Source organism: Eubalaena glacialis, chromosome 9 (genome assembly GCF_028564815.1).
Source record: "Eubalaena glacialis isolate mEubGla1 chromosome 9, mEubGla1.1.hap2.+ XY, whole genome shotgun sequence".
NCBI lineage: Eukaryota > Metazoa > Chordata > Mammalia > Artiodactyla > Balaenidae > Eubalaena > Eubalaena glacialis.
This window is the reverse complement of record NC_083724.1, coordinates 5,934,324-5,956,684: the sequence shown is the minus strand read 5'-3', so window position 1 is coordinate 5,956,684 and position 22,361 is coordinate 5,934,324. Positions and strand designations below refer to the sequence as shown.

The 22,361-nt window shown below is 49.5% G+C and overlaps 2 protein-coding genes across 18 annotated transcripts in view; one reads left to right on the top strand and one right to left on the bottom strand.

Annotated features, from left to right (window-relative positions):
• The first annotated feature begins 501 nt into the window (after positions 1–501).
• PRRC2B (proline rich coiled-coil 2B) overlaps positions 502–22,361 on the top strand; it is an 85,972-nt gene continuing 64,112 nt past the window's right edge. For all 17 annotated transcript variants that reach the window (XM_061199729.1, XM_061199737.1, XM_061199736.1 and 14 more), the window contains exon 1: positions 502–659. The gene's annotated coding sequence lies outside the window, so the exon portion shown is untranslated. The remainder of the gene's footprint in view (positions 660–22,361) is intronic.
• LOC133097257 (proline-rich protein 2-like) lies at positions 739–21,322 on the bottom strand. The gene is made up of 4 exons (XM_061199161.1): positions 21,309–21,322; positions 20,291–20,452; positions 19,755–19,894; positions 739–1,319 (listed from the first exon to the last, which is right to left on the bottom strand). Exons 1-4 carry the CDS (start codon positions 21,320–21,322, stop codon positions 739–741), a joined length of 897 nt encoding a protein of 298 aa, XP_061055144.1.

Here is a 22,361-nt window from a genome sequence, read left to right as displayed (position 1 = left end):
GCCTCACCCGCCCCGGCCCCCTCCAGCCCAGCCCCCCTTCTTCCGGACCTCTCTCCCCGCCTCTCGCCCCAACCCCCTCCTCTGGGCCTCCTCCCCTTCCCAGCCCTCCCCCCCCCCGACGGACCCCTCCCCCTTCTCTCCCGGGGCCCCTTCTAGGGCCCCCACCCCGGGTCCCCTTCCCAGGCCCCTTCTCCCGGCTCCGTCCCCTAGGCCCTCCAGCCCCTCCTCCGGGCCCCTCCCGCGAACCTCTCCCCCTCCCAGGCCCCCCTTCTCTCATACCCCTCCCCCTCCCGGGACCCCAGCCCCCCCTCAGGCCCGGGGGCGGGGCGGGCGTCGCGGATCCCGGGAGGCGCGGCAGGGGGCGCTGCGCTGGCCGAGGCGCGGCTGCGGGCGGCGGCGGCGGCGCCAGGAGGAGGCGGGAGGACGCGGGGGCGGTGGCAGGCAGGGGGCGGGGAGCCGAGCGCGAGAGGGAGGCGAGCGGCTAGACATAGGCTCCGAGGCTCCAGCGAGCGAGCGAAGAGCGAGCCCGGGAGGGAGGGAGGGAGCGAGCTAGCAGCCGCGCCGCCGCCTCGCAATCCGCCGCCATCCCGCCGCCTCCGCGCCCGACCGCAGCCCGACCGCCATCGCCCGGCCCAGTCGCGCCCGCGGAATCAGACCAGGTGGGCCTGGGGCGCGGGGCGGCGCGGGGCCGGGGCGGCGGCGGCGGCGGCGGCGGCGGCGGCGGCGGCGGGCGCGGCGCTAAGATGGAGGCGGCGCGGCCCGGCCGGCTTTGTCTCGGCGGCGGCTGACTGACAGCGGCGCCCGGGCCCGACCGACCTTTGTCCGCGAGCGCGGGGCTCCGCCCGCCCCGCGCCGCCGCCGTTGGCCCGCGGGGTCGGGCCGGGGGCCGCCGGGGGGCGGCGGGCGGCCAGCTCGCCATTGTTGTGGCGGCGCCGCGCGGCTTGGGCTCGGCTGACTGCGGGGTCGGGCCGCTCCCCCCGCCGGGCCCACAGCCCCCTCCGCCCCCGCACCCCGGGGCCGGACCTGGGCGCAGCGCGGCTGGGGGCCTCCGGGGGAGGGGCCGTCGGGGCGGACGGGTCCCCGGAGCCCCCGGAGTCGCCTTCCCGCCCCACATTCCGGCGGCCGCGAGCGCCTCGGCGGTCGGGGGCGTCGGGCCGGTTTCCTGCCGCCCGGCCCCATCTTGCTTCCCAGCGAGGGCGGCTCCGGGGTGCAGAGCCGGGGTCGCGGCGACCCTCGGGGCCGGCGGTCGGGGGTGGAGTCGCCTAGCCTTTTCGGGTTCCCCCGGGTGTCCCCGAAGTTGATGGTCAGGGGTTGCCGGCCTGTGTGCCAGGGACAGGGGGTTAACAGCCGCCCAGGCGGCCGCGGTTTGAGTGCGGGAAGAAGAGGATTATTTTCAAAACACTTAATGCTCTGTTGCTGAAAATGTTTAATAATAAACAGGATGTTGCTGCTCAGGGCCTGCCAGATGGGTTTTTTTCCCTCCTTTCCTTTTTCTTTCTTTCCCCCCCCCGTCCCCCCCCACCCCGCCTCCTAAGTAAAACCTAGCACTGTTGAAATCGCGGGCCTCTGAAGAGTGGATTTGCCTACATAAAATTGGAAGGCGTTTTTTTCCCTTTCTTTTCTCCCTCTTTCTAAATATCGTGGGAGGTCCGAGCCCACCTTAGGCAAGCCGAGGAGGTGTTTTTCAGGGGAATGGTTCGCTTGAAGGAAGTGGGAGAAGGGGGGCTGGGGGAGGCTCTCCGGAGTGTGTCATTTGCTAAATGGCTGCCCGGGAGAAACCTTTAGAAGGCTTTGGTTTACAGGATTGTTAAATTGCCCCTGAGATTTTTTTTTTTTCCTTTAAGGTTTGGTATGCATTTTAAGTGCTTTGTATATTATAATCTAGTTTGGTTTTTGTAATCATCCGTTTGAAGTTTTAACGTGGTTTCTCCGAATACAATTGCAGCCATCTAGCCCTGTGTGCGCAGTGCTGTGGTGGAAGGTGGGACTGGGGAGGCCCAGGCTTTGGGGTGCAAATCCTGCTTCTGTCGGAGAACTCTGGAATTCTCAGAGCCTTCATTGGCATACGTGGGGACGTTGCATCCTCCCCCTGAAGATGGTGAAGGACCTAGAAGAGGGCCTGCCACACAGTTGGTGCTTAATAGTTGCTTCTCCTATGGCTGTTTGTATGCCTGCCATCAAGTCCTAGGGTGGAAGTTAGCCACTTGTGGTGCCACCCGTTGTGCTGAGCCGTCAGGTGGATGCCACAGGTGCTGGGCTAAGGCATGGCCAGGGGAAGACTTCAGGGCACAAAACATCACCGGGTTCTTGCTTATTCTGTGCTGGGGCTCTGTGGGGAGACAAGGATGGGAAAGAGCAGCATTTGGAACCCTCAAGGAGTACACAGACCTGGGCTGTGTGGTGGTAGGTCTCTGTCCTTGGATCCGAGGTGCCTGCCTCTTCTGAGGCTGTTCCTGCAGCTCGGGTTAAGGCACAGCAGAACAGTACAAGATACTAGATGCTAAGGACAACAAGCAGAGGCCCAGGGAGCCCTGCCTCTTGAGGATAACTGTTTTCCTTTGGGAATGGCAGATAATCATTTACTTGTTTGGGCAAGTGTGTCTCTTGGAGCCTGGATTCTGGTCCTCATTGGGTTACCGTACGCAAGTTTCAGCCTCAGCTCCTGCGTCTGTAAAATGGGAATAATTATGTCTTGCCTTGGGTATCTGTTGGGTCCCTTGGGAGCCTCACATACTATTTGCAGCAAAGCACTTCCGTCCACGGGAGGATGATGAAAATGTATGTTTTCGGTTACCTAGTTTTCTGGTTTCTTTCTCCTAGTTCCTGATCTTTTTCTCCTGTTACCTTGGTTGGTGGAACCACCCCAAATTCTATCCGCAGCTAATGTTTTGATTTTGCCTGGAAGCACCAGAATGGCCTAGAAGAGCTAGGCTACTCAGCCAAATCTGGGGTGTGTGCTGTTTATGGGAGACCATAGGAAGGACTGAGGCTAATACTCGGGAGACTGACCTCAGTCTTGGTCACGGGTGAGGGCTGAGACCCAGGTTACCTCTGGGCCAGACCTGTAGCTTGTTTGTAAAGGGCCTCGGAGACAACTCTGCTTGGACATACGGTGGTTGTGCAGTTTAGTGGGAAGTTTGTTTTGGTTCATTTTGGCATTCCCACAGACATCTTGGTTGTGTTGTGTTTTGGTTTTTTTTGTTAAACCTCCTTGGAACCTGCTCCTGGCTGTGTGACTGAGACATTTTAGCGGGTCAAGTCCTCCTTTTCCTGCTTCCTGCCTCTTGGCCCATCCTTTCTATTTGATTTCAGCCTGGCTCTGCACTGTTGGTTAGCTGGTTGGTTAGGGGAGGTGATGAATTAGCTCGTCTCCCACAGGCCTTTTTGATTACCTGTGAATTTCAGTTACCACTGGCTCCCTAATGCTGCTTGTATGGTGGAGGGACCTGTCATGCCCTACAACATTCTGGGTCCTCTCCGGGCTCCTTCAAGCGCAAACGGGTAAAAGGAGAGCCTGGGGAAGGAAGAGCCGGAAAACCTTGGGAGAGAGGAATTTCAGGAATGGCAAGTCAGAACCAGTTCCTGCACCGTGTAGTTGCCTGGAGCCCGGCGAGGGATGTTTGTTATGCCTTTTGGTTGGTCCATTCCCCCCACCCCCTTTTAAATTTCAGTTCTTTTTTTCCTGAAGGATTATTTTATCGTGCTTTCAAGATTTTTTTTTTTTTTTTTTTTTGCCTTGCACAAAGTACTGACTCATGTTGCTAATGGCTGTATGCTGGTTGTATGTCTCATTATTCTGCCGGTTTAGGATTGTTCATTTCTATGTTTGTTTCTGTTTCAAACCAGAACAGGCCAGTTGGGCCAGTTCACGAATTTCTAAATTTGATAATGAGGCTTCTCTACTTTCAAATGTGCGTATCTTGTTATGGGTGGGCAGGTGTTAAATAGGGCCCATCTACACTAGATTTTAAAGCGATGCGTTTCCCTCTGAAGAATAAAATTTCCAGCAGAGATCTGTCGGGGATTGTGTCCTGAAATCTCATATTTTAGTCAGGGCAAACTAGACTATCTTGTTTTCCAGTCATAACTTGATTTCTTTCTGAAGATCCTTTTCTGGGGCTTGTACAGGCTTGGGAACCTTGGGTCTGTCATTTGAACAAATAAATAAAGGTGTAATCTGAAAAATATATGTATGTATAACTGAGTCATTTTCCTGTACACCTAAAACTAACAATACTGTAAAGCAACTATACTTCAATTAAAAAAATAGATAAACAGCGAGGATTTACTGTGTATCACAGGGAGCTACATTCAATATCTTGTAATAATGTATAATGGAAAATAATCTGAAAAAGGAAAATATATATAACTAGATCACTTTGCTGTACCTGTTAAACTAACACATACTTTAAATCAACTATATTTCAATTAAAAAAAGAAAAGAAAGAAAGGCATGGCCTGTGGTGCTGGAGATGAGAGCGAGGGGAGAGATGGTGAGCCTTCCGGTGAAATAAAATTGTTTATGACAAGCTTTTGGGTGTACAAAGTGCCATTTGGACCGGCCTCCTCCCCTGGGAGCGCAGGGCTGTGCAGTCGGTGATATCACCGAGTCTCTGTGGGTGGCACGTCGGAGTCTGCTCTGGGAGGGAGGCCTGCCCTCGTGACTTGAGCCAAAAATCTTGGTCGAGTTTGTTCTTAACTGTACTTGTTGATTTTTTTTTTTTTTTTTCTTTCCCGTGTGGCCTGAGCTGAGGGCTGGGTTGCTCTGTAAGGTGCCAGCAGCGTGGTTGGCTTGTAAAGCTTGTGCGTGCAGCAGGACGTGTCTGTGGGCAAAGTGCAGTCTGAAGTTGCTGTCGTGGTCCTTCACATTCTTTTTCAGACGACTTCTTTCCGCTCTCACCTCTACAGCTGGTTTTGTAGCTCTGCTCTGTATCCTTTCTGCCTCCTTTCAAGAAAACTACCAGCCTTTTCCTCCTTGTGGTGGTGCAGAAGCAGTACGTACTGCTTTTAGAAGTCACTGCCGAACGTCGGCCAGGCATGGTGCGAGGCCCTTTAAGTGCGTTTTTCCCCATTCACAAAAGGAACATTTTCACTGAAAAAAATTTGCAAAATACTGAAAAGTATAAAGACAAAAATGAAAACAAAAATCACCTGTAACCTCACCATCCAGAGATACCTACATTAAGACTGGTGTATTTCTTTCCTTTGATTTTATGGGTTTTTTTCCAAAATTAGAAAAATATACTATGTACACTATTCACGGATCATAGTTCCTCTTAACGTTATAGTATGTTTCTCTAAGTTACTGAAAATATGATTTTTTAATAATTGCGTAATTGCCATTATATGGATATGCCATGATCTGCTTAATCCTCTGTTATTAGACATTTAGGTGGTTGTTACCCATTTTTTGTTATTATAAACGTAACTTTAGGGAGCATCCTTGCGTGTAAACCTTGGGTTCACATTGCTGATTATTTCCCGCAAGTGGAATTTCCCGGTCGGAGGGTGTGCAGGCTCCTGCTTTGGCTCTCTCTGGAGCAGCACCAGTTTCCTCCTTGGTCACTCCATCTTCAGCCTTGGGCACAAGGCAGCCTCCTTCGTGGACCACTGAGTTCTGGGTGTCTCAGTCCTGGCGAAGCCTTTTGATGGGTGGGGCTTGGGGTCTTACTCCATTTCCTGGTATGAGTCTGGACAGGTGTCTTGACTTAAATGTTTATTGTTCTGGGGACGCAGATGTGGATGCCCCACTTGTGTTCCTCAGGAGCTCATGGTCCAGTGGGGGGAGGCAAGCACCTGCTTACAGAGGCCTTCGGGAGCTCCTCAACCCAACTCCATCATCACCCGCCTGTTGCATCATCTTTCCTAGCCCTGTTGCTTTTCTTTTTTTTTCTTTTTTAAAATATTTATTTATTTATTTGGCTGCGCTGGGTCTTAGTTGCCGCGTGTAGGCTCTTTAGTTGCGGGCATGCGGGATCTTTAGTTGCGGCATGCGAACTCTTACTTGCGGCGTGTGGGATCTAGTTCCCTGACCAGGGATCGAACCTGGGCCCCCTGTATTGGGAGTGTGGAGTCTTAACCACTGGACCACCAGGGAAGTCCCCCCTCTTGCTTTTCTTTACAACTCTTTCCACAATTTTACAGTTTTTTTAAACAATTATTTTATTGTGGTAAAATACACATAACAAAATTTTATCATTTTAACCATTTTTAAGTGTACGGTCCAGTGGCATTAAGTACGTTCACAGTGTTGTGCAACCACTGTCCATCTCCAGAACTTTATCATCTCAGTAAATTGAAACTCTGCACCTATTAAACGCCCCCCCCATTCCCCTTGCCCTAGGCCCTGGCAAGTGTCATTTCACTTTCTGTCTCTGAGTTCGATTAGTCTGGGTCCCTCAGATAAGTGGAATTATCCAGTCTTTGTCCTTTGGTGAATGGCTTCTTTTACCTAGCATAATTTTTCAAGTTCATCTATCTGTGTTGTTGTGGCATGTGTCTGGATTCCATTCCTTTTTAAGGCTGAATAATATTTCGTTACACACACACACTCCACATTTTGTTTATCCATTCATCTATCGATGGGCGACAACTTGGAAATAGATTTTTTTTTTAATTTATTGAATCGTCCCTCTGCCCCGGTGGAGTGAATGAGCGTCACATGAAGCAGATTCTTTTGCTTCCGTTCCTCCGTGTGCTCTGCGTCTCACGCAGAGGGCACTCCAGCAGCACGTGTAGGATGAGCGATGGGGCTACTTAAGGGGGCCTGGTGGGAGCCCACCGAGAAGTCGAGCCCAGCTCAGCCTGGGTTCCAGTGGTCAGGGAAGGCCCTCTGGAGAACGTAGCAGACTTGAAGCAAGCACCTCTCGGAAATAGTAAGCGAGCCCTGGAGTATTAAAAATGTGTTTCTAAGTTGAAATCAGAAATGCATGGGCCACAGAAGAAAGCTGGTGGGTCAGCTTGCTTTCCAGAGCCCCAGGCCCTTTGACTGTGGACGTGGTGGGAGTGCTCTGGTGGGGCGGGGGCCGGGGCCACCCAGGAGGCAGGTAGGACTTCACCTCCAGGCATTGAGTTGATTCTCCCAGCCTGCTTTGAGCTCATTTCCGTGTGGAATGGGGGGTGAATCTCACTGCAGGACCAACTGGAAAAAGGAGGTCATCTCCTGCGCTCTTTCCATGGTTCCTTTGTGTCTTTAGAGCTTTTTTCAGCAGGTGTTGTTTACACATCCAGTTCAGAGCTTAGAGAACTGCTCTGTTCCAGGCTGTGCAGAACATGCAGGCCAGTCTGGGAGGGCCGACCTGTCAATGGGACTGAATGGGCTGAGTGTTCAGAAATAGTTGGGGAGAGTGGAACGTTGCCCTGAAGCATAAAGTGGAATTCTTTCTGATACAAAATTAATTACAAAAGTATACTTACTGGAAAATAAAAAGAAAAGAAAAAGCAAGGGTACATAGAAAAATGAAAGCTCTTCCTTCTGTCTTCCCAGGCGGTAGCCACTATTTATGGTTTGGTGTGTTTATCCTTCATGTGAATATGGTCCTTTGTAGGCAGGTTTTTTAAAGATCAAAAGTGGGATCATACTAGTCTTTCTTCATTTTTAAACTTATCATGAGCATTTTTCCGTACTAACATATAAAGATCTGTCATACTGTTAATGTTTTAAAAATAATACTTAGGAGGTTTTTAAAAAATATGCAAGTATATGGAAGAGGAAAACAAAAATAGTTCTTAATCCCTTGGCCCAGATATTCCCAGTTGACTTTTTTTAAAAAGTAGTTAGAAAAATTCAATCTGTATTGAAAAGCATAAGGGTTCCTCTCCAATCTCTCTGAAAGGAAACCATTATTTGAAGTTTCTTGTGATTCCTAATAGAAAAAAAAAATTATTCACATTATCTATCCATATATATATATATATATTCTTCTTAAAGCAGGTTGCCCTGTTCACTTAATGTCTTGGTGTGCTCCACGAGGGCCTTTATAGATGGATTACATCATTTATTTTAGCAACTGCGGAGAATAGTCTGTGGATATACTTGATTTATCCCGTTTCCTATTGGTGGACAGTTGGGCTGTTTCTAATTTTGGGATATTACACAATTTTGGTAAAATTCAGTCAATTTCTCTTCAAAAACATGTAATTTGTATATAATAGCATGTGAGAGCGTGTTCCTGTAGTGTGGACTCTTCCTGTTGAATAGCATTTTGGTAAGAATTCTGTTAAACTCCTTTTCAAAAAACTTTGTGCCAGTTTATATACAATAGTATATGAGAGCGGGTGTTTCTGAACTGTGGCTTTTTGGGGTCATTTTGGGCATGCACATTTCCCAAATTAAAAGCAGTGACTGTTTCAGGCTTCCTGTAGTCGGTGTAGGATCTCAGGCTGTGATTGGTGTGGACACGTGTATCAGAAATGGCGTTTGCTGTGGACTCCCAGTGCAGAAGTGGCCCTGGGCATCTCATTAGGTAAGGCCAGTGGGGGAACCGGCGGGGGGTTGTGGGGAGGGGCACAGGTAGCCAGATCTTAGTTTGATTTTCCTTATCAACTAAAATGATGGTACTTGGCACAGAGAGCCTGGCAGAGAGAATTCAGAGACCTCCTCCGTTTGGAGTTCTCACATAGCCCTTCTGGAGATTTCTGAGGCTCGCATTACAGCCCTTGGTGGTCTTGTTGTTGTTAATGCACCTTACTGTGGAATTTATCTGGAGGCCTGTGCCCTGTTGTGTTCAGTTCTCAACTCAACCACTTGGCCTCCGGCCCCGACTTTCCCGGCCTGGTTATTCTAGGAGATCACACGTAGTGGGCGAAGTGACTGCGGAAGTGAAGCCCCTGGAAACGCCTGGGTGGTATTTCATCAGGCTGGGGGCTCTGGTGAGGTGAGTGCCCCGGGGAGGTGCCGATTGGCAGCGCTGGCCCTTGCGGGCTGAAATCGCAGGGAGAGTTGGGGATGCCTCGCCCCCCTCCTCTGCTCCTTTCCTGAGGGAGAGTAGCCCTTGCCTTTGATGGTCAGCTGCCTTCAGATCCAGGTTCTTCCACTTGCAAGCTGGGTGATTAAGATTATTTAATCTTTTGGAGTCTCTGTTCTCTTTCTCTGCAAAATATCGTAGTAACACCTGCCTCCTAGAATTGGGGGAGGATTCAGTGGGTCCTACGCTGAAGTGTTTCTAAGGTGCCTGGCACAAGGCGAGCAGGCTCTCAGTAAACAGTAGCTATTAATGGTTCCTGGATTCAGCACTAGCTGATGGCCTGGGGGGTTGGAGTAGGCAGGCTTATACACTTGGGGCTCTTTTGTTTACTAGATGCCGGCATTTCTAATTGTGTGCTAAGCCCCGTGCTACATGCTGAAGATTTAGACCCAAGTCAAACAGCCCCTGCCTGCCCTCACCTCCAGGAGCTCAGACACCTTACCAAGGGCCTCCCCTTGGGGCGGGGGCATCGGGGCTCTTTCTGCCGTCCACCTCTCTCTAAGGTAAATACCCCCAGCAGGAGCATTTGATCACTGGCTGCTGCCCTTCCCTGAGTTGGTTCTGTTCTTGGAGAGTTTTAGGTAAATGTCTTGAGAGGAATGAAGATAAGGTTTGTTAAAGTTCATGGCATCAGACAGACAGGAGTGTTCATTTCTGCTGTTTACACCTTCCTGGACCTTGAACGGGCCTCCTTTACCCCTTTGAGCCTCTGTTTCTGTATCTGCCGGGTGGGGATGGAAGCTGCCTCTCAGTGTTGCTGTGATGATGGCACCTAGTCAGCTCGGAAACAGGATATGTTGCTACTATATTGCTCAGTTTACCTAGATCTTAAAACAATGTAACAGTAACAGTACAAGCTTGTTACAAAAAACCCAAACACACCAGAAGTATACAAAGTAGAAAGTAAAAGTCATTCCTTCTTGCCCGCTATCCTTCAGATTGAGAGATGATGAGTGCTGTCTTGAAAACAGTTTCGTTTTCCAGTAACGGGAATGTTTTAACTGAACGTGCGAGTTTCATCCCTGAAGTGACCACCGGAAGACAGGAGATATGAATGTTTATAGGTGTACTTAAGACATTTCATTTGTGGTTCCCCAGCATTGTCACTTCAGTCCTTTCCTGTCTTCTTAAGGAAAAAAGAAAGGGCCACGGTAATTCTTTGTCCACCTGGATGAATCCTAATGCTGTGTTGGTCATACTAGCCGCGGCAGAGAGTAGCTTTAACCAAGTGCTGCCCTCCAGAGATCTTAAGGCAATGTGATGAGGTTTTGATGTGGGAGTTTGGGGTACGGGGGCAGGCTGGGCCGTGTGCTCTGTGATGTGGACTTGTTAGGGGAAGGGGCAGCGGAGTCTGTGATAGTTCAGGAACTGGGGAGAGATGATGGAGTGGGGCGGGACTGGGGGCTGTGAGAACAGAGTTCTATCAGGATGGGGAAGTTCTTGTAATGCCTGTTTATCGTAAATAACCAATGAGTAAAGTTGGTGTGTTTAGGTGAAGGCACATGTTCCTCTTTTCTTTTGCTGAAATGACGGGTTGGCATCCCTCTGAAAGCCCCTGGGCAACACTTGGCCCTTATTTTTGGGTTCTTCCTTTTCATAACTTCAGACCTGCTCTTGCCTGATTGGTGGCCCAGGGACTACCACCATCCTGGGTTTCCTCTAGAGTCTGAGGCTTGGAGAATAAATAGCATATGGGTTCCGGGGCTGTAGTCCTTTGGGCTTGTTGGAGATCATTTAAACCAACCCAGCCCTTTTAGCCCCCCCGCCTTCAGTATATTTTCTGAAGAAAATAAATATTTGGTTTTATTTTCTTCAAAGAGAAGGTGGCTTGGGGGGGCGGTGGTTAGTTGTTGAAGAACCATCTCTGTGTCAGCAGACAACCTCCTGCACGTGGCTTAGCTCTGAGATGGCGTGATAGAGTGAGAAAGGGCGCAGGGCGACACCTCGGCCTGGTACTTCACCTCTCAGCCTCCGTTTCCCCATCTAAGTGGGGCCAACAGTGAGGACAGCCACCCCGGCGGTTGTTGGCAGGATCCTCTGCACAGCTGTAATCGCTGTTCCTCCAGCCTGATGGAGTACTTCCTCACTCGGATTAGCGGGAGGCTTTACCATCTAGGCGGAATGGTTTGTTGATAAGAAGTCTCCTTTGGGGCACCTCTTCTGCCTCGTGCAGGCTGAAGGTGGGAGGCCGCAGGTGGAGGAGGGCTCCTGGAAGGCGCCAGGGTCCTGTTGTTTTGAGTGAACTGGGTCCTGCTCCCCTGTGGGCTTTCGCTCCTGGAGGGCATCTGCCTCCTGTGGTGGGTGCCTGATTAGAGGTCGGGGTCTGAGCACTGCTGGTTTCTCAGGGCAGGGTCGCAGTTCTCATCTCCTTCCTTACCTTTCTGTCTGCCCTTCAGTTCTCTGGGCACAAACTAAAAATATGCTTCGTAGAAATGTCAGGTGGTACACGAGTATTGGCCCAAGCGTAAAGTTACACGTACCGGGACTTGGGTTGCAGCATTGTCTGTCACAGTACACAGTTGGAGATGATTTACACGTCTGTCTGTAGAACATGGGTAAATAAAATGTGGCACAACTATGCAGTGAAATACTAGGAAGGCATTGAAGAGTCTCAGATTGGTATGTGTTTTCTTGAAAAGATGACCACAGTGTATTAATAAAAGAAAGCAAGTTGCAGTATAATGTAGCAGTAACCCACATTTGTAGAATAAAAATTGAAGACCACAAGCTGCTGACAGTTTTATGTGGGCTGAGAAAAAAGGCGTGGAGGATATCCACCAAGTTAACATTGGTTACCTTTTGAGTTGGATTGACTAGTTTTGCATATTTTAATATCATTTGAATTTGTTATAGTGAATGTGTATTAGAAACATGTATTACTTACAGAGATAACTAATTACAGAGGTAACTCATAAATTTAAAGAAAGAGACGTGCCTGTGGGCCAGGCCCAGGGGCTGGTGCATTATTGGCTTTTTCCTGGCAAGAGCTTCCTCCCGGCTCCTTGTTTTACTCAGACCCACCCCGAGTGCCTTGACTTCTGGTGCTGGGACCCTGATGGTTCACAGGAATCCAACCAATTCAATCATGTCTGTTTATGTGTCAGTGGTCCTTGGAAACTGCTTTGTTGATCTGGTTAGAAGGAACAATCCAATACAAATCCTGTCTCCAATTTCTGTTCTCTCCTAAATCAGATTTTACAATATAGAGCATAGATTTTGATGGCATTTGCAGAGTGCTTCTCACTTACTAATTCACCATTATTTGGAGGTGGAAAAGGAAGGAAAAACGGAAATAGAGCTGTGTGTCATGTGTTTCTTTCATTTGCCATGTCCTTGGTAAATTTTGACCCTGGGCAGGGAGGCCTGTGTGTGGCACATCTGTCCAGCTGTCCATCCCTGGCTGTATACTGAAATTGCCTTTTTGAGTTTTTTATTTAAAATTTTTTTCTACTTGCTAAGTTAACTGCATATTCAAAAGGTGAGATAGTCCAGTAGCTCTTTGCAGACTGCAAATAGATTTCTAGCTGGAGTCCTCTCAGGCTTCAGCTCAAGCCTGTGTGCCTGTGAGCTAGGTGGGTAGGGACTGACCCCACTGCTCATGAAGGAAGGAGCCGTAGCAGTTTAAGTTGGTCACTAGTGATGACGTTGGTCGTTGGAACCATCGGACAAGTGCTGTGCTTGGGGAGACTCAAGACAGACTCCTGTGGGTGAGGAGCCCGGAGCCCGCGCACACCCTGGGCCCACCGGACCCTGTGTTAAGAGAGTTCCTACCTGATGCGGTGTACCCCGGGCCAGACTTGCCCTGCACATTCACCGCAGCCCAAGGGTACACCCAGAGCCTGGGCGTACGGTGGATATTTTATTCTGGGCCTCAGGGCCCCTTGGTGGCTATTGTGGACCTCATAATCGCGGTAGCAGGTGTTTCTCTAGTGCCCACTGAGTGCCAACAGTTCTGGAGCAGTGCCTGGATGTCAGACTGACCTGGGTTCAAGTTCAGGCTTTGCTATGCCCTAACTTGAAGATAGTGACCTTGGGCCAGTCATTTAACCTCACTGAGCCTTGGTGTCTTGTCTGTAAATTGAGGGTACAAATACCTTTCTTTTCTTTTTTTTTTTTTTTTTTAAAGTTTAATTTTATTTATTTATTTATGGCTGTGTTGGGTCTTCGTTTCTGTGCGAGGGCTCTCTCCAGTTGTGGCAAGTAGGGGCCACTCTTCATCGCGGTGCGCGGGCCTCTCACCATCGCAGCCTCTCTTGCTGCGGAGCACAGGCTCCAGACGCGCAGGCTCAGTAATTGTGGCTCACGGGCCCAGTTGCTCCGCGGCATGTGGGATCTTCCCAGACCAGGGCTCGAACCCGTGTCCCCTGCATTGGCAGGCAGATTCTCAACCACTGCGCCACCAGGGAAGCCCACAAATACCTTTCTCATTGTGGTTTATCTATTTTTTTCTTGTTTCAGAGAACTGCTGTTTTAAAATTTAGCTTTATTCAGATGTATTCATTAAATTACTTTTGGCTTTTTTCTTTGTGAATTGTTTCTGCTTTCCTTCGTGTTCAGTTGTGTCCTTTTTTCTGACTCCTCATATCAGATGCTTAATTTCATTATTTTCTGTTAGGAATTTTAAGTTTTTAGATGATTAAATTTCCTCTGAGAACAAATTTGTCTCTCTTTCGAAAGTTTGGTGTGTAGTGTTCTTTTCTTCATCTGTGCTGTTTTCTAGGTTTTCTGCAGCTATGGTTTTGAATTCCCCTTTGAGTCAAAAGTTTTTTAAGACAGAGGTTTAAGTTTTCCAACTGATAGGGTTATTTTTTCTTCTGCTTTCATTATATCTTATTCTGTTGCACTGTGGTCAGAGATACTTGCTTTTCAGAATTTGGGGTTTTCCTTAAAGTCTCATTTGTAGTTACTTTTTGAACATGTTTGCTGATCTACCTTGATCAGATCATCTATTACTGTCTCTGTTACTGTTTTGAGTGGGCTTTGATCTATCAATGTGTAGCGATTGCTGTGTTTTCCACTTAAAATGTTTTTTTTTTTATTTTAAAATTGCTCTGCAAATATAGGTTCATGCTAGTTATATTTTCATTATGGATTGTCTCCCGACCCACGTCTTTGTTCTGCTTCTTACTTCTTTTGTGTCTGGCTTCTTTCGTTCAATGTTACGTATTTGTGAGTTTCACCCATGTAGTTGTGTGGCGTTTATTCCTTCTCATTTATTTTTTTTTTCCAGTTTTATTGAGATACAGTTGACAAGCTGTACAGGATAATGATTTGACTTACATACATTATGAAGTGATTACCACAGTAAGTTTAGTGAACATCATTTTATTGAATATATGGATACAAAATGAAAGGAATGGAAAAAAAATTTTTTCCTAGTGATGAGAACTCTTCAGATTTCCTAACAGCTTTCATATATAACGTACAGTGTGTTAATTATATTTCCATGTTGCACGTCACATCCCTGGTACTTATTTATCTTATAACTGGAAGTTTGTACCTTTTGACCACCTTCATCCAATTTCCCTTCCCCCTCCCTCCACCTCTGGTAACCACACATCTGATCTCTTTTTCTATGAGTTAGTTAGTTAGTTACATAATTACTTTGTTTTTGGAGTATAATTGACCTACAACTCTGTATTAGTTCTTGGTACACAGTATAGTGGTTCACTATTTCTGTGCATTTCGAAATGATCACCACGATAAGCCTAGTTACCATCTGTCTCTTCCTTCTCATTGTTAAGTAGTATTCTGTTATGTGAATATAATATTTATTCATTCTAGCCGTGATAGACTTTTAGCTTGTTACCATTTTGAGCTATTCTGAATACTGCTGCCATTAACATTCTCACACATGTCTTTGGACACGTGTGTGTATGTGTTCTGTTGGGTTCATACCTAGGAATGGAATTGCCAGGTCACAGGGGAGGCATATGTTTGGCTTTAGTGGATGGCTGCCTGTTGTCCAGAGATGGTACCAGTTGGCACGCCCACCAGCAGTGCAGGAGCCGTGTCCTCCCTCCACACACTCACTTGCACTTGGTGTTGTAAAGATGTCAGTTCTCCCCACACTGATCTCTAGATTCCATGTAATTCCAACCAAAATCCCAGCAGGCTTTTCTTTCCTTGTTGGTTGTTCAGAAATTGACAAACTGATTCTGAAATGTATATGAAAATGCAAAGGGCCAAGAATAGCCAAAGCATCCTTGAAGAACAAAGCTGAAAGGACATATTACTAGATGTCAGGACTTTGTAAAAGCTACCGTAAGTAAGGCAGCACAATGTTGGCAAAAGGATAGACAACTAGACTGATAGAACAGAGATCTTGAAACAGACTGCACATAAGTAGTCACTTAATTTATAACAAAGGTGCCACATGACAGGTGGAAAAGGTGGCCGTTTCAAAAAAAAGGTACTGGGAAAATTGGATTCTCTGTTTGGGGGTGGGGGGGAAGAATTTTCTACCTCAAATCGTATCCAGAATCAGTTTTAGGTAGATTATAGAGCTAAACATGAAAGAGAAAACAGAGCTTCTAGAAGAAAACAGGAGAGTACGATCTTGGAGAGGACAAAATTCTTTAAATAGGATACTATTTAAAGAAGGCACTACCAAAATAGAAAAGATTGACAAATTGAACTATCTTAAACCTTATATCTTCTACTTTTTTACAAATGCTTACATAAAATGCAACAAATACTGTTTTATAATTGCCCAGATACATGAGATAATCTGTTCCGTTTATCCCTTGGAACCCTCTGTCCTGCTCTCATCAGGACTGTTCCTGTCTTGCTGTAGTGCAGCTGCCATCTTGGGCTTTCTGTGGTTGTCACTCTGGTCTTGTCCCTCTGTGTTGCATCTCTTGTTTCTTTGATCCTATGTGTATGTATATCAGTTGGGGAATGTGAGCATCAAATAACAACTGTCTTAAGCTGCGTTAAGGAAATTTATTGGTTCAAGTAAGTAGAACTCTGGAAGTGGGCAGGTTCCGGATTGGTTGGTCCTGTGTGAGGTGTTGTCCCTAAGGAACCAGGTATCTTATTTGTCTGGGTGAGTCACTGGCAAGGGGGGTGGGTTTCTCCCTTAGACAGGCATGCCCCTCCCCCAAGCTGGGTGTGGGTCAGCCTCCCAGCTGCTGTCTGCCTGGGAAAGGACTAGGTCACTTCCTCTGGAAAGGAAGAACGGAGAACTAGCTTCCAGAAAGGCAGGCAGGAATGGCTACTGCAGCATTTACCTCTGTCTTGGTTTTCTCTCTTGTTCATTAGAGTATCTATCTCTGCAACTTTCTAAGAAGGTAAATAAATGTTTTGAGTCCTTGTGTGCATATGAAAAAGTCTTTTTCTATCCCCGCACTTGACTTGGTCAGCTGGGTACTGGATTTTCGAGTGAAAATTGTTTTCGGGGGGCGGGGGGAGGCGGGGATGATGCTGATGAGAATCACAGTGGCTCCTGAGGACTCATTGCCATTCCCCTTGTTCCTCCCTGGGACCTTTTTTTTGGGGTGGAGGGAAGGTTGGCTTTCAGCAGCTTTTGGGTTCTTGTCTTTATCCGTGGTGCACTGAAGTTTCATGTTGTACCTTGTGTTCCTTTTACATGCTTTATTCTGAGCACTCAGCAGGCCCTTGCAGCCTTGGGTACTTCAGCTCTGGGAATTTCTCTTGTAATTTTTATTTGATAATTTCCCTCCTTTTGCCTCTGTGTTTCTAGAAATCCTAGTTAGATTTGGATTCCTGGATTAATCTAATTCATCTCCTTGTTAATTTTTCTGAGAGATCCTTGACTTTATCTTGCATTTCTTGTATTGAAGTTGAAGTTAAATTTTTTTAAAAAAAATTAATTTATTTATTTATTTTTGGCTGCGTTGGGACTTCGTTGCTGCGCGCGGGCTTTCTCTAGTTGCGGCGAGCGGGGCTACCCTTCGTTGCGGTGCGTGGGCTTCTCACTGCGGTGGCTTCTCTTGTTGTGGAGCACGGGCTCTAGGCGCGTGTGCTCCGTCGTTGTGGCTCACGGGCTTAGCTGCTCCGTGGCATGTGGGATCTTCCTGGGCCAGGGCTCGAACCCGTATCCCCTGCGTTGGCAGGCAGATTCTTAACCAGTGCGCCGCCAGGGAAGCCCCCCTCTAGGTTCTTTAGTTTGTTTATTTGGTTTCTGTCTTTTAGTTAGGTCTCAGACACAGCTGATTGGAAACTGGGTGGGTGGGTCAGAGGGGGCTCTTGGGAGTGGGGTGGGTGGGTGAGAAGCCAGCCTTTTATTCTCCAGCCCCAAGATGTGCTTTGTAGGTTTTCAAGAGAAGACTCCCCCTTTGCCAGGGGTGTGGAGGGAGGGAGGTACTTGGTCTGCCTGCCACTCTCCTGTGAGGCCGAGAGCGGAGGAAGCCTCAGGTTTGTACTTAGCTCCTTTCCTCACCCCCAGCCCCTCTGACCCTGGTGTTCTCAAGTTTAGACTTCTCTTGTTTAATTTATCCGGGGGGGGGGGGCGGGCAGGGAGGCGATGTGGAGGCTGGCTCTTGCACATGCAGCCTTTCTGCAAGTGCTCCCAGCTTTACCCCCCCTCCCGTCCCCCCCGCAGTCTTACAAGGCACCCGCTACTCTTAGGACCTTCCCAGCTCTCTGGGGTCCTCAGTTCCTAGGATCTATGATCTCCTAAATCTGTTACTACTTATGTCTGTTCTCTGCCAAAATCGTCCCTGTCTTTGGGGTCTCTTTGTTGTCATTTTAGAGGGTTTTGGAAAGGTGAGCTATAAATGCCTGTGGTCCTTCTGCCATGTTTAAACAGAACATCCCTGTTTTCTAGATAGTTTCTGTGAATCAAGTGGAACTGAATTAGGGTCATTTCTGGGGGGTGTGTGCACATGTAGGTAAGTACACAGTCACATTTATGTACGTATGTGTTTGCGTAATTGTGTGTGTGTTTATCAGTTATACCACTCGGCTGCCACGTGATCAGCGGTGGTTGTCTTTTTGTGTCAGAACATCCAGAGCTACCGTTTGCTGTAGAGGCTGCAGAGTATTGTGAGGCCCTGAAGAAAGGGTGGGTTGGGATGTCTGGCCATTGGTCACTACCTCCTTTCAGAAAGTGAGCTCTCTGGCCCTGCTTTCTTGAGAAGGGAGGGAGCCTGAAAGTGCAGAGAGTGTAGCGGGGGCGGGGGGGGGGGGGGCGGTGACAGGGCCTCTTTGACGGATCCTTTGTCTGTGCCACCGAGTTCTCATCACACCTTGGGGCCGTCATCACACCTTGGGGCCGTTACCTCCAGTTCCCGCAACAGCCTTCCAAAGTAGAGCTTCTGTCCCCACTGTGGCATTTGGACTCACAGGCTCTTTCCATCCTGGCAGTGTGTGTGGAGAGAGAGCTACTGCCTGGAGGAAGGAATTCATCCTTGTGGGGAGGGCTTGTGCTGGGGAGTTCATGTAGGCAGCAGTGGCTGTTACTTGGTGGATGATGGAATCAGTCTCTCTCTCTCTACCCTCCTGTGTTTTTTCAGCAGTGAATGAATCTGTGAGGACCTGGGGTTTGGGAAGGTGGAAGGAATGCTTTCTCCTGGGCTAAAGAAAAGCACTTCCTGCCAAGTAGTCCTCCCTCTTCTAGCGCCCAGATTCTAGCTGCTACAGGTGACGTCATTCCTAGGTTTTGGGTGTAAACAAAGTCCCCGCTGGCTGGGACAGCATCCTGCATGTGCTTATGCTTGCTTGGTCTGTCTACAGTACTCTCCAAGCTTTCCTTAAAATCAGTTTCAAAATTTTTTTAAACAAAGAGCAAATCTGTTTAGAATTTATATAGTGTTTTATGACCTTCATTGCTGAACTCTTGAAATAGGAAACAAAACCACAGTAGAATAGAGTAGCAGGAGGCAGGATAATTAGCATTGCAGCATGGTGGCCCCTGAATTTAAGTGACTTGTGCTGGTGAAGAGACATCCAGCAATGTAACTGGGAGCTGGCTGACGGATGATCACTTCTTATTTTTTTAAGGCTTTACAGTTCTTCTATATCAAGCGTATATTCCTTTTGTTCTGAAAATGTTATGGGTGAACAAATGAGCAGGACCGGGATTATCCATCTCCATAAGGCAGTCAGTCCTAACCCCAGCGTGTGGTTGCGTTGCATATTCCTGCTTGTTGCCTTCAAATGGGAAACCTTGAGACTGGGGCAGTTTAGTGCTGTTTAAAATGTGGTCACAGTGGAGTGTTGATCTCGAGGGTTTTCTGAGCATTAGAGTGCATCTCTGTCTCCTGAGAATTAAAAGGGTCCACAAGCAGATCCTGAACACCCGTGAATTTTCAGTCGTGGTTTTGAAGGTCTGCTCTCTGCATCAGGGCCCTTAAGCTGTGAGACGGCAAAGTGGGGTCAGGTCCCTGGAGCCCCAGGAGCCCAGGAGCCCAGGAGCCCAGAGGTAGGTGGGAAGTTGGAGGCTTCGCTGGTTGCATAGGAGTCTGGAAGGGTGAAGTAGTGTTGCAGGGCTGATGGTCGGGCAGAGCCAGGGTAGTAGCTGCCTGCGGTCGAGAGCCTTCTAAGGGCGAGCGAGAACTGGGTCACGTGTTGTGTTCGTTCTTTCATTTATTCCTGATGTCAGAGCTGTGAGGTGGGTAACAGTATATTCATCTCCGTTAAGTCAACAGGGAAACAGGCGAGTGTGGAGGCAAGATGCAAACCCCTGTTTTGGAGAGGTGAAAGTGGCGGGGGATGGGGTGGGATGAGACTGGGTGGTGGTTTGGGGCCGTGTGTTGGCTTAGAGCAGCGGTCCCCAACCTTTCTGGCACCAGGGACCGGTTTCACGGAAGACAGTTTTCCCACGGACGGGGCCTTGGGGGTAGGGTGGGGGGGGTGGCTCAGGCAGTGATGCCAGCGCTGGGGGCGTGGCAGATGAAGCTTCGCTCGCCTCCTGCTGTGCGGTCTGGTACCGGCCCACGGCCCAGGGGTTGGGGACCCCTGGCCTAGAGGGTTTGGACTTGACCCCGGAGCAGTGGGATGAGGCTGGAGGTGTCTGAGCAGGTGCTTGTGACCTGGTTTGGCTCTGGTGGAAGGGTTTAGGGCAGGATGGGGAGCGCTGACTCTGAGGCTCAGGGAAGCAGGGATGGGGCTTGCAGCCCCACAAGTGTGCAGGAGAGCTGGGGACGGGGAAGTGCTTTGGTCCCTGCAGGTCAGGCCTTCGTCCTTATTTTTAATTGCTGTAGCTTCCTAAGGTGTGCTGTTCCCTCAGGGGTGTGGACCTCTTCGGGTGGTGGCTCGAGTCTCCTTTAACCCCAGCCCTTTTTTGGTCCCTCAGGCCTTTATTTGAGGCAGCTTGTTCTTGGAGAGGTTTGTGCTGGCCTGTCCCGCAGAAACCTCACCTGCCTGGGCTCCTGCAGGTGGGATGCCTGGGCCCAGCCAGGCTCCAGCTTTGCAGGTGGGCCAGCTCCTGCCTCCTAGGGGCTGGAGAGGTGCGGGGGCCCTGTGCTTCTGGCGGGCCGCCCTGGTTTTCTGACTGGGGCCCTGTAGGGAGCCCCTGGAAGCTGGAGGTGTGGAGCTGGTCATGCTGTTGCTGAGTGAGGGAGCAGAAGCTTCCCTGCAAACCCCGGTGGGATTCCCCATCCCCGCCCCCCACTCATACCTCGTCCTGGGGCGTAGTCCTGGGGGATACGTGAACCCCTTTTTGTTGAATGCATTTTACTCTGATGTATTCCTTTCCACATCTGATTCTCCCTTTAGACTAGGAGTCAGCCAACCGCAGCTCCAAATCCAGCCCCCCCTCCTGTTGTTGTAAATAAAGTTTTATTGGAACCCAGCTCTGCTGCTTTGTTTATGTTGTCGGTGGTTGCAGCAGCGCTGGGCGGTTGAGTGGTGGTGATGGAGATGCTGCCGTCTGGAGCCTGCTCTGGAGGGCGGGCTGGGGTCTCCTTGCCTCCACACTCCTAGCAGCTAGTAGCCCCGTGTCTGCTACACAGAGCGGGCAGCACACATCTGATAACTTGAACCAGGTGATGTGGCGCCTCCCCCATGTTGACGTTTTTTTTTTTTTTGGCAGACACTGACGTGTTGGAGAAGGATGGAATTGTTTATTCATCTTGTACCCGGATTTTGTGGGGGATGGTTCTTTATGTTCTGACTGAGACTGGACAAGCATACTGTCTGACGACCAGGTCCTTTACTGACCCACGTGCTTGTTTCCTGACCTGTTTATCCGGGCTGTTCTCAGCTTCCCTTCCTGTTGGATTATGCTTTCCTTTTCCCCCACCCCGGTTGGGGGCTTCTGCTTGTGTCTCGAGCTGGTGGCACTTAGGCTGAACGTGCTGTTTCTGTGGCTCGTGGGTCTTCCCCGGTGACCGACCACCTCCCCTCTGAGCAGGTGGGGTCCGGGCAGGAGCTCACATTGCGTCCTTCATTGTCGGTGGTGATGGCTCCAGGTGTCCTGAGGATTGAGGACTGCTTAGGAAAGCAGGTGATGTGACCGAATGTTACTGGACTCAGGGAGACCTGTGAAAAGCCTGGGTTTGCCCCAATGTGAATCTGGCTGTGGGCAGCACTGGCGTGTATAAAGTGTTCATCTTTGAACGGCTTGTCCGGTCCAGTCATCCGTGCAGTCGCCCAGAAGGCAGCCTTGAGCTGGCGCTGCCCCGTGTCAGAACCAGTGCACGCGCCCTCCCATAGACAGAGCCTCAGCAACCTGGCGTCAGGGCCCCTCTGTGGCCTGGTGTTCCTGCCCGGGCTCCAGCCTGTGACCCTGGGCAGGGACTTCTCTGCCCTGACCTCACCCTAGTGTCCTCGTCTGTAAAGCAGGCGGATGACAGTAGTGTCTTCTCGAGGGTGGAGGGCAGTGAGTGTCAGCAGGATGCCGGCCTGCCTGGAGCGCTTCCCTGGGGAGGCCCCGGCTGGGCGGGCGGCTGCCGCTGGCTGGTACCCAAGTGGGATTGAAATGAATCCTGTTACTCGGAAATGGCTTTTGATAAGCTGGAGGGCGGGAGGGCCTCCCTCTGGTGGACCGAGCGCAGGCGTCTGGTGACCTGCTGGACGGCTGGGCCTACCGTCTGGAGGCTTGGGGCCTGGTGACTAAGTTGCCTTTGTTGGTGAATCTTTCTGGTTGTATAGCTGCAGCAGAGCCTGGGCCTCTCAGCACTTCTTTAGGTAACTTGCCAAAATGGGCAGACCTGGAATTGTGTTAAAATGTCCTTTTCTTCGTTCCCCAAAGCTGTCTTCACACGGATTTTGGGTCCTTCTTTCGTCTGTTTCTTTTAGGCGAGCCATTTTCACATGCCTCGGGGCCCAGGCGGGGCCTCAGGTGGCTGCGTGGGAAGGCAGGCTTCCAGCAGTGGGGGCAGGATGGGCGGACGGCACTCCCTTGGCTTGTAGCTGTTTTATCTGTAATACTGAGGTTCCAAATTAGATCTTGTTTAGGGGGAAGAAAAAAAACAAAACAGAAATGAA

What these genes read in the sequence shown, in the direction of transcription:
- LOC133097257 (XM_061199161.1), bottom strand. An exon ending in ACCTGCAGGAGCCCAGGCAG is followed by an intron (nt 19,895 to 20,290) that starts GTGAGGTTTCTG and finishes CAAACCCTCTAG; the next exon opens with GCCAGGGGTCCCCAACCCCT. An exon ending in CTACCCCCAAGGCCCCGTCC is followed by an intron (nt 1,320 to 19,754) that starts GTGGGAAAACTG and finishes CCTGGCACACAG; the next exon opens with GCCGGCAACCCCTGACCATC.